At 47.9% G+C, this 10,302-nt stretch overlaps 3 protein-coding genes across 3 annotated transcripts; 1 reads left to right on the top strand and 2 right to left on the bottom strand.

Moving 5' to 3' along the window:
- Positions 1-61: 61 nt before the first annotated feature.
- On the top strand, positions 62-3,851 carry Triagg1_9812 (uncharacterized protein; the record flags this gene model as incomplete). The annotated part of the gene is made up of 3 exons (XM_062904811.1): positions 62-2,256; positions 2,325-2,987; positions 3,095-3,851. 3 exons carry the CDS (start codon positions 62-64, stop codon positions 3,849-3,851), a joined length of 3,615 nt encoding a protein of 1,204 aa, XP_062751269.1.
- Positions 3,852-4,233: 382 nt separating this feature from the next.
- Triagg1_9811 (uncharacterized protein) lies at positions 4,234-9,270 on the bottom strand (the record flags this gene model as incomplete). Its single annotated transcript, XM_062904810.1, has 8 exons — positions 4,234-5,930; positions 5,984-6,326; positions 6,638-7,491; positions 7,543-7,975; positions 8,023-8,040; positions 8,122-8,628; positions 8,683-8,915; positions 8,988-9,270. The coding sequence occupies 8 exons, from the start codon at positions 9,268-9,270 to the stop codon at positions 4,234-4,236; spliced, it is 4,368 nt and encodes a 1,455-aa protein (XP_062751268.1).
- Positions 9,271-9,633: 363 nt separating this feature from the next.
- Positions 9,634-9,974, bottom strand: Triagg1_9810 (uncharacterized protein; the record flags this gene model as incomplete). The annotated part of the gene is made up of 2 exons (XM_062904809.1): positions 9,634-9,739; positions 9,790-9,974. The coding sequence occupies 2 exons, from the start codon at positions 9,972-9,974 to the stop codon at positions 9,634-9,636; spliced, it is 291 nt and encodes a 96-aa protein (XP_062751267.1).
- Positions 9,975-10,302: the final 328 nt, after the last annotated feature.

Raw genomic sequence — 10,302 nt, 5'->3', positions numbered from 1 at the left:
CATACTTTATGAATAATACGTTCTCTCTTTCAACCAATCCCTGAAGACACCCGCGTTTCCAATGGAGCAATTACCAGTTGATGCGACCGCTGAGCGGCGCTTTCAAGAGTCTCACGATACTGCGCTCTGTTTGATACCTCCACCCCAATCTTGGGGGCCTATCAATGCGCTGCGATCACTCAATGATGAAAAATCCACAAAATGGCCGCCACATGTTACTCTTGTTTATCCGTTTGTCACGCCAGAAGCCCTCCCTGATGTGGCTGAGGCGCTCTGCCAGCATAAGATTGCATCTCAGGATGAAGACATCCCCATCAGCTTGGAGGAAGCTGGAGCCTTTTCTCACCGCCGACGAAGCACCGTCTTCATTCGGCCGAACCCCGGACAGCAAGTCAATCGTCTCTCAGAGCTGAGAGACCAAGTCTATCGTTTTCTCGGCTGGCCCAAAGGCAGAGAGTACCGGCCTCACTTGACGCTTGCTCAGAGCGAGGATTCTCAGACATCATGGCACCAATTTCTCCTGGAAAAGGCTCGGCTTTTGACGCCGTTGACATGGCATACCCATCAGCTCGCAATAATGATACGTGACCATCAATCGCCGAACGGCACCGCAGCCTCGCGACCAATGAGGCTTTGGGGGTACATCGACCTGACATCTCAGTCTGTTGTTCGCGATCCCGCAACTTTGGCTGCGATCCCTGCTCTGCCAGTGGATATTTCTCTGCCACGCCCTCAAACCACATTTCATCATGATGGAGTGAACTTGTCATGGGAGCCTCTTTCAGAATCCATCACTAACACAGACGTTGAGCCAACTCAGCTCAATCGTCTTGTTATCGCCTCTTACAATGTCCTGGCCGAGTTTGACTGGCCACCGAGCTCATCTCGCTATCTAGAACTTGTGGGCAATATTCTCTCGGAGCGCGCCTCCGCTGATATTCTTGTCCTTCAGGAAGTCACCGATCAGTTTCTCAGTTTTCTACTATCCGACTCCAACATTCGCTCGCAGTATCCCTACGCCACTCATGGACCACCCGATCAGCATGGCGTTGCTCCTCTTCCTAGCCATTTAAATATCGTTGTTCTAAGCAAGCTTCCATTTCGGTGGGAGTATCTTCCGAGCTTTAAACACAAGGGCTTTGGGATTCTCAAATTCCCGACAGTTCGAGTGGGTGGGCATTCAGACTCTCTCCCAATGCCCCTAGTATTGGCAGCTTGCCATCTCAGCAGGGGCCTAAACGATGCTGCCCTGGCGACTAAAAGAGACGAGCTGAAGAGACTTACCGAGCACTTGAACTCTTCGTTTCATCAACACTCATGGATAGTTGCAGGCGACTTCAACTTAGCCTCGTCCTCACATACAATCGATCAAGCGCTGCAAAGGGGCGAAGTTTCTCAAAAGGGCCTCGCTTGTCTTGAAGAAATTGAGGCTACATTGTCCAAGGCTGGGCTCCAAGACGCATGGTTAGTTTCCCGAGTTGGCCCTGGAGAATCTTCGAGTACAACGAAAAATCATGAATCGGATTTGGGACTTTATGAGGGAGAACAGGGAGCAACCTTTGACCCAATCTCCAACACCCTTGCTGCGGCCTCGGTCAGTGCCAACGGTAATCGTCCACAGAGGTATGATAGGATTCTAGTCACCAAATTTGCTCAATTATACCCTCATGGATTCAACATGTTCGGCCAAGCCATGAACGCAAGCGGGAGTATCTCTCAGAACCCGGCTAGCGACCATTGGGGCATTCGCTGCCTTCTTATGCTGTCACCATCCAATGTGGGCGTTGATACTCCCTCTAGTTCCAAGTTCCAGGAAACCAGCCTACACAAAGCCTCTCCAATATGGGGCAGCTTCGAGGAGTTGAAAGCCAGTTTGGTATCCAATGGCCAATTTCCTTCTGCTTCGGATGCGGAGCTTAGACAAGAAGCAGTAGCTCTGTTGCAAAGGACTTTGCTAGAGAATGATGCCACTGATGACGCTGAAAAACGCTCACAAGTTCAGCTTGTTCTCATCCCTGTGGGATCGTTTGGCCTTGGCGTGTGGACCAGCTTGTCGGACATAGACTGTCTCTGTGTAGGCAACATAAGTTCCAAGACATTTTTCTCTTTGGCGGTGCACAAGTTGAAGAAGGCTTCAGCGAACGGTATAAAGATCCTGCGTCGCGTTATGGCAAATACCGGAACAATGCTTGAGTTGGAGATCCGCGGCATCAAGTTTGATCTTCAGTATTGCGCTGCCGCAGCAATCGCTCAGGGGTAAGAGTTGGATATCTCTTCTCTTTGATTTGTTTTATTCTACTGGAATTTGCTAATGGTACAACCAGATATCCCGATGTTTTGAAACGACCTGCATCAGACCCTATCTTCTCCTTGCCGGTACAATCAATAGCAAAGCTTAAACCCGCTCGGGATCTTTTCTACCTACGGAGGTCCATTCCTGATATGACCAAATACCGTGTGGCGCATCTTTTCATCAAGGCCTGGGCACAATCCAGAGGATTGTACTCGGCAAAATTCGGATTATTGGGGGGGATTCACATCACCTCTTTGCTGGTGCCTGTTTGCAAGGCCTTGGCAAATGAACCCGAGGCAGCCTCCACCGCCGATATTTTGACCTCCTTTTTCTACCACTACTCGAAGTTCGAATGGGAATCAGGAGTGGTATTCGATCCCTTTTACCATCGTGACTTGAAATACCATCGCACGTTGAGGGAGCCACTTTGCCTGCTTGGTTGGCATGGTCCATCTCTTAATACAGCGTCCAGCGCCTCCATCTCCACTGTCAATGCTTTGGCCTCTGAGTTGACCAGAGTGGCAGCTCTTCTTTCTCAAGACGATATGACATGGAGCAAGTTTCTCGGCATGGAGCTATCTGGAACTCCGTCGAGCTTGATAGAGAAAGGCGCGGCTGATTTTCTTGGTTCCTATCGAACGTACATCAAAATCAGTGCCCGCTACTGGGGATCCTCCCAACAGAAAGGAAGAAGGTACCTAGGTTGGTTAGAGTCGAGATTTATATCCATACTCGTTGGTAAGTGTCTTCACGAATGCCATAAAAAACACAGCAAGTACTCACCTATAACATAGACATAAGCCGAAAGACTCTGGGCCTTGTACCACGTATCTGGCCCGCCAGATTCATAGACGAGGATCCAACCAGCGGTGCCGGTGAAGAGAATTCGGAGCTTTCGGCATGTTATTTGATAGGCCTTAAGTGGGTTGATAGTATTGCGGACAAGTCTGCAACGAGCCAGGCCGCCGCAGAAGGCAACATCCGCGTCATTCTCCAAGAATTCGAATCTCGCATCCAGAAGAGCGACAAATTTTATGACGCCGAGCACTGTTGGATGAGCGCATCCATTGTGCGCCGATCTGGCCTCGGCCCTGTGAAGCTTGCACCCGGACAGCTCTACGAGTACGATGGTGCCGATACAGATCTCGACGACGAGGAGAGCGACTCGGAAGAGGAAAATGAGCCAGCGAGCGAAATTTACGCCTCCAGGAAAGAGTCTCGATCACTGAAAACAGGCGCCTCCAAGTCTATATCCGAAGTTGTTAAGCCGGCTGGGGCAGGCAAGCTCCGCAGCGCAGTCGACGCCATGAATCGCATCCGATGGGATTCAGGCATGGACTCTAGTGACTACCTAGTTGGATACGAAGATCGTTTCCTCGGAGCTCAGGAGAAGGCATTGGACAACTGGAGAACCGAACAAACAGACGAGGAATTCATTCCACAACATCGAATCTTGTACTTCAAGCGCAAGAGCGATGGAGTAATTGTGTGGGATAGGAGGACACGAGTAGATACGATATTTGGTAGCGGACAAAGAACGTCCAAAGTTGATGCGTAAAGCATTGTGTGCTAGGTATATTGGTATATTAGGGTAAAACTATTATATGATTATAGGGTTGGCTATTGCATCCACGGCTATTGCGCGTAGCATATAGTCAAATCCAGTTTGAGTAGCCATGCGTATAGAGGACATCTAGTCAGGGTTTGGTTTGATAAGACTACCCAGAAGCCACCCTTAATTCTGCATTGCTCTATTCGAGTGATTTATTTCATGATTGGCACTTATCTGTGCGACTGATAGGGAACCCGTTCGTCTAAGAGAGACCAATGTTGCTTTGTAAATCCTCTGACGGATACTCATTCAACCTTGTGTGGTCTCGTGTGAGATGGGTCGAGTCCTTGGCATTATCGCATGCGTCTGTCATAGATCTTCATGACGCCTAAGTGGCAAGGCTCATAAAAACGCCTGCAATCGACTGCTTGTCATACTTGACGTATTTGCCCTTTCCTTTATCAATCTCGTGGTAACGATCCCAAAATCGTTCATACAACGGTTGCAGCTTTTGGCGAATGTCTTGCCCAAACATTGCTCGTACTTCGCGGTCCATGCTGTAAGATTTGTGTTTCCCTACCATGTCATCGAATGCGTTGTTGAACTGCGTAAACTTGTCCTTGATCTTGTCCTTGTCCTTGCTGTTGAGGCCCTTCACTACCGATGCCGAGTCGGCAGAATCCGCATGGCCAGACGTCGGGCGCTTGGTTCGGTTTGTGTGGATGGTATCGAATAGATGGACGGATATGTCCCTACATATATCGGTGTACATGACAGTCGCCTTCTTCCTCCACTGGTCAAGCGAATCAAGACGACCATCAAGCAGTGGTCCAAGCTCTGAACTGCGAATCACATGGTCTATAACGACAACACTGTTGGCTAAGAAGACGCCCAACAGGGACTTGCTTCTGAGCAGCACGCGGGCTTTTTGGTCCAAGGAGGAGAGCAAGACTTCGATAGTGTCAAGACAATATTTGGCGAAGAGGTCCTTACCATCGGCGCCAACATCAAATGAAGCTAGGCTCGGTATTCCCTCTGTCGTGCGGCCGTTGGCAGCAGCTCCAGGATTCCAGCCACCGTCGCCGAGAGATATCATGATGCTTGAGATGGGCCTTAAAAACTCCACCATTGAGTTTAATCGCTGCATCGTCTCCGCCACGATGGGACTTGCAGCTCCATCCGTTGGGAGCGTCTGCAGGTTGCCTATTTTCCGCTTGGTCTCTTCTAGCAACTCGGCGAGAGAAGACTTGGCTGTCTCGCGGACGGGTTTCAGAGCGGCAGATAATGATCCCTTTAGCTCACCTGTCCGCTTGTCGAGGTTATTCGAAAGACCGGAGATGATTTCGGTAACTTCGTAGGCCATGTAGCAGTCGGTGGTAAGATGGGATTTGATGTGAGTATTGAGCTCTCGCAGAGTTCGGGCCAGTTCAGTCACAGCAGCTTGGCACGTCGCCTGCAGGATGGGGCCCCAATCCTCACGCGTAAAGATACTGCAGATATTGTCATATTCCGCAATAAAAATGCCCTCCATAGCCTGTGTGTATGTTCCAATACCATTTGCGCCTGCTTGGTATATATCGCCTGGGTTCTTCTTCTTGGCGGTATTGACACTCGCCGCGGCCAAATTAGCTAGAGAAGCTGATAAATATGGCCCTCGTATATCGGCGTATATCTTGGCGACAGAAGAGTCGAAGCCGTTGGCGTAGTTTCCCGCAACATGAGAGTAAATGAGGCCCAGCCTAGCAATCTTGTCTTGGGAAAGCACGGGAAAGGGCTTGTCTTTGGTGATGTAGTGGAGCGGTTCGAGTGATCGGGGGGTTTCGCCGCGTAGAATCTTGTCGAAATGGTTCTCTAACTGCGTATTTCCCAGCTTGATGAGACGGGTCAGGTCGTTCATGGTGCCCTGGTTTGCGCGCAGATTAGACGTCTGCATTTCCTTGTATGAAGTGCTAATCCGTTTGATAGAAGCCAAGTAGTTGGACAAGCCGGCTTTTTCAGGCCCGGATCGAATGATTTGCTCCTCGTCATCTTTGCTATCCGAGGGTTGCCGTAGGCGATCGATGGCAGCAAGCACAGACTCGACATCTAGCTTCCTTACTTAGCAGTAACTCCAGCTTTGGCAAGAGAGTGCGACTAACTCTTGGAAAGTGTTTGCAGGCGCCTCGTTTCTCCGTTTAGAGGACCAGCGACATCTCGTACGCTCTGGCCCGTAGCTTCGAGTCGGCCGAGGGAAGCTTGGATCTTCTTCGTCAATTGGGTGGTTCTATCGAGCCTGGAATTCAACACGTCAACCTCCGCTCTAGCTTCCTCGTCTATAGCATGGTATGTGCTATTGGACAAAGCCCCAATAGCCATGACGCGTGCGACAGAGATTCGGCTGCTTGGAAACGAAGAGAGTTGAAGAGCAATGTCATCGACAATACGGAGTTGCAGGGGGAGTCGTATCCGGGGGCTAGCGGGAGATTCGCCGACCGATAAGAGCTAGATGGCATTCGCTCTCAACGTAAACCAGGATTAGGTAATCAGCTTAGAATACCGGTATAAACACAACATTTACATATCGAGTGCTGGAAACATGATATATTCTGTGCATAATAGACATTAAATATCATCATTTATCAACTCAAGTTCAAGGCGCGATTCAAACCAGCAAATTTGATCTATATAATCGGTTCTAGGTTTAAAAACTCCTCAATTTCTTGGTATACATAATTCAGATCGGCTTCTTCATCTTTTCCCTTGGACCAGTTATAAGTCAAGTCCTTATTTCGGCTCAATAATTCTCCTATTACCTCTGCTCGGTCGGTGATAATCTCTGGTATCCCACTTATTCTAGCACATTGGCTGCCCAAGCTTGTCGAGCTGTATCCTTCAACTAGCTTGAACAAGTAAATGACCTTGGCTTCCGCATCAACAGCATGCGAGTCAATTTTCACCTCCATGTGTGCTAATGCGAGTTGACCATAGTGATTCAAATAGCCATTGGCAAATATTTCGTAGAAATGTGTAGCCGCCAACACTTTTGGTGACTTCGTTGCGGAAGAAAGAAAATAGTCTAGCATTGCTGTGAACATCCCAACACCATCATCGGCTGTAGTTCCATTTCCAAACTCATCCAGTATGATCAGGCTTCGTGATGTAGCATATTTCATGGCATGTGAGACTTGTTTCAGATCTAGTGCGAAGGTGCTTCCAGTACTGGACACGCTCTCTCTTGACGAGATCCGAGTCAAGATTTTGTCCACCGTGCCTATGATAGCTTTATCAGCTGGTACAAAACTACCAATATGTGCCAAGTAAACGATAGCTGCAACCTGTTTGATATAAACGCTTTTCCCAGACTGGTTTGGTCCAGTCAACACTAACGCTTGGACTCGACGTCCTGGTGCCGTATTGTCATCGCCGATGAAGCAATCGTTGGGGATAAATGAAGGAGCCAGCAACTCTTGTAGCGGATGTCTTCCACCTGTGATGTTAATGGTGTTTTCAATTGTCATCTGAGGTGCTTTCCAGCCATACTTTGCAGCGCCAATAGCAAGAGCAAGAAGGGCATCGAACTCTCCGCAAATGGTTGCAGCCGCTAAAAGCGTCTTCTCATGGGCAATAATATCCACGGCTAGCTTCTGCATCACTTCAACTTCCCTATCTTCTGATCGTTAGCAAGTCTATAAGCTTGGTCAGACGACACGAAGCCTACCGCTGATTTGGGAGTATATATCTCCAAACTGGTTGTCGAGGTCCGTCATATGGCGATTTTTATAGTAAGCCGTTTCATTATCGGTGAAAGATTTCTTCCATAGACCATCTCCTGTAAATTCCGCATCGAAAATACTGCCATTGGTTTGCTGGGAGTCTTGCTCTACTACAGTCAAAAATCCAAGCTGAGGAAGGAAAATGCATGATTTGATATGCCGGCGTGCCCACATTGGCAAATCTTGAATAACACTGTTGGCGACCTCTGTCAAGAGGCTATCTATGCCGTCATACAGCCGTTTCAACTCATCTAATTTGACGTCAACGCCGGGCTTGACTGAATAGCGTTGCTGGAACTTTGCCGCTTCAAAGTTGACAACTCTATCAATCATGCTGCCTACCAGATTGAAGGCTGGGGGAGGGATTCCGTCGACAATCTAAATTGTTGTTAGAATCAGTGTCGGACAAATTTTAGGCCACTCACTCTGCGAATAATACTGCCCTGGTTCGGGTTGGATAGAGCAATTGCAATTTCTCTGAGTTTGAGGGATTGAGATGCGAATCTTCTCAGTGTACCCTATACACTAATGCTGAATGATTTGCGGGAAGACGGAGAGTTGATACCCTTGTGAAGATGTGACATTGTATGCGCTATATCTCCCATTTTTCGAACAATAGAGACAGCGCGTCTTGTCTTTTCCTCGTTGTTGATTTCCAGAAGCATGGAAATAGTGCGTTGCCGGTCAGTGATGATGTCGAGGTTTGATGTAGGATTAAGAAACATGTGTCGGAGGTGGGTTCGGCCCTGGGGGGTGGAAGCCAATGGATGAAGGAGACCATATATCGAGAGGTTCTCTTTTCCAACTGAGCTCTTAGAGTCGACATTCCAAGCTTGGCTATTTGGGTGTGACTCGTGATTGATGATCTGTAAGGATAGGAGGGACTCCTCGCTGATAAAAACATGATCCAATAAGTTAAACATTGTAATAGATACCACATTGAAAAGGTTTTCTGTGATAGAGCTGCTTAAAGATGACGCGAGCGAACGACGCCGATGTAGCTCTGTAAAAACGGCGCCTGCGCAGCTCAACTGTTCTTATGAGTCTTCGTCCAGACATCAACTTTGACGCGATTGTCTACTTACGGATGCAACACTATCTAGGTCAATCAAAGAGCCGCAGCGGATTAGTTTCATGCAATGAGGTTCTTGGCGATCGAGGGTTTGAGCCTGGATATTCTTTTCACCAGATTGTCTCTCAATATTTGACGGAGATGTAATCGGAAATGAGGAAACTCCGTGAGGATATAGCGATGACAATTCTTCGCAAGCAAACATGTGCGAGAAATCAGAAGAAGACATTAAACGCAAAACAAGCCCTGATAGTCGAACAGATAAGGAGTTAAAACGATCAGCTATGCCAGATGCTGAATGCACAGGAAAATGCTTACTGTTAGCATTCTTCTCCGCATGCTTTTCAACAAAGGCCAGGATTGTTTCCGGAACTCGCCGTGACATCAGAATTGTCGTCGCCTGCGCGAAATTGAGAAATTGCTCTGCTACGTTTTCGTTCACCATAGGTATGTCATTCGCTATCTTGAGAACACCGTCCGCCGTGGAGAAGATGCTGCATCCCATCATCTTCTTGTCTCTCACGTCTAGAGCGACGATGGACTCCCTGAGGTCGTCGGCCCCGGCGTCTTGGTCGCACGCGACATTTTCTGCGGCTTCCATCGTGAAATCTCTTAATAGAAGGAATTGTACGAGGCGTGGGCGTTGTTGGATAGGTGAAGTTGTTAGGGCATGAGGTAGTAGGAGGTAGGGGCTAGGGAGTAAATGATACGACAATGAAAGGCAGGAGCGATGCGATTCCCCTCGTATCTCACTTATCGATAGGATCATGTTGCTTGGGCAAGAGCCGAGTACAATGTATCACCACAAGCACTGGAAAACGAGAAGCGGATAAAGAAAAGTAATCGAATTATAATTAGACACGCGCCATACGCCCCCGGCAAGACTGTAGTGGTATTATTCCTCGCTGTTGAACATAGACAGGCACAGGCGCCTAGAACTCTGCGACAACGTCACCAGTATTATTTATAGGGATGATACGATCTCGTCCTCCTCCACGCGAATCGAGTGCTCCGAGCCCATTGCTTGTACAGTGGTGAGTGCCTTCTCCGGCGCGATTACAGCAAAGCCCCTATGAAGATATTAAGAACTGTTTTGGACTTATAGAGTTGGAAAACGTACCTGATGATCGTGTAGACATGTGTGATCTTGCCACCGGCTTTGAGGATGTTGTCCTTGACTTGGTTGACGACCGAATCTGGTGTGGAGGCGTCATCAAACCAAATGATGGCTGACTTCTTTTGATCAACAGCAGAGCCGAGTTGGAAAAGGCTTAGAGCCGCGACGAAAAACAGGCTGTACTTCATATTGGCGGAGGTGAGTGAGTAGGTAGTGTGATGACAATACCGGAGTCGACGATGTTGCGATTGTCAGTGGGAGGATGGAGACGGACAATCTGGCACCATGCCCCTTGTAGTTTAGTACTACGCTACTCACCACAGTGCTCCTTACCTAAGAATAAAACATTACCTAATTAAATTCTAAGAGAGAGAATTAAATAAATTGTTTAATTTCATTTAGCTTTGTTACATAGTATCTATTAAATGTATAGTGTTAATAATATATCAATAAAGTAATCAAATAATTAATATAACAATAAAAAGTTCTTTAATTCTCGAAATATATAAGATACAT

Source organism: Trichoderma aggressivum (genome assembly GCF_033847375.1).
Source record: "Trichoderma aggressivum f. europaeum strain CBS 100526 chromosome Unknown scaffold_059, whole genome shotgun sequence".
In the NCBI taxonomy this organism is placed as follows: Eukaryota; Fungi; Ascomycota; class Sordariomycetes; order Hypocreales; family Hypocreaceae; genus Trichoderma; species Trichoderma aggressivum.
Note: the sequence above shows the minus strand (reverse complement) of the source record. Positions and strands in the feature narration are given on the sequence as shown.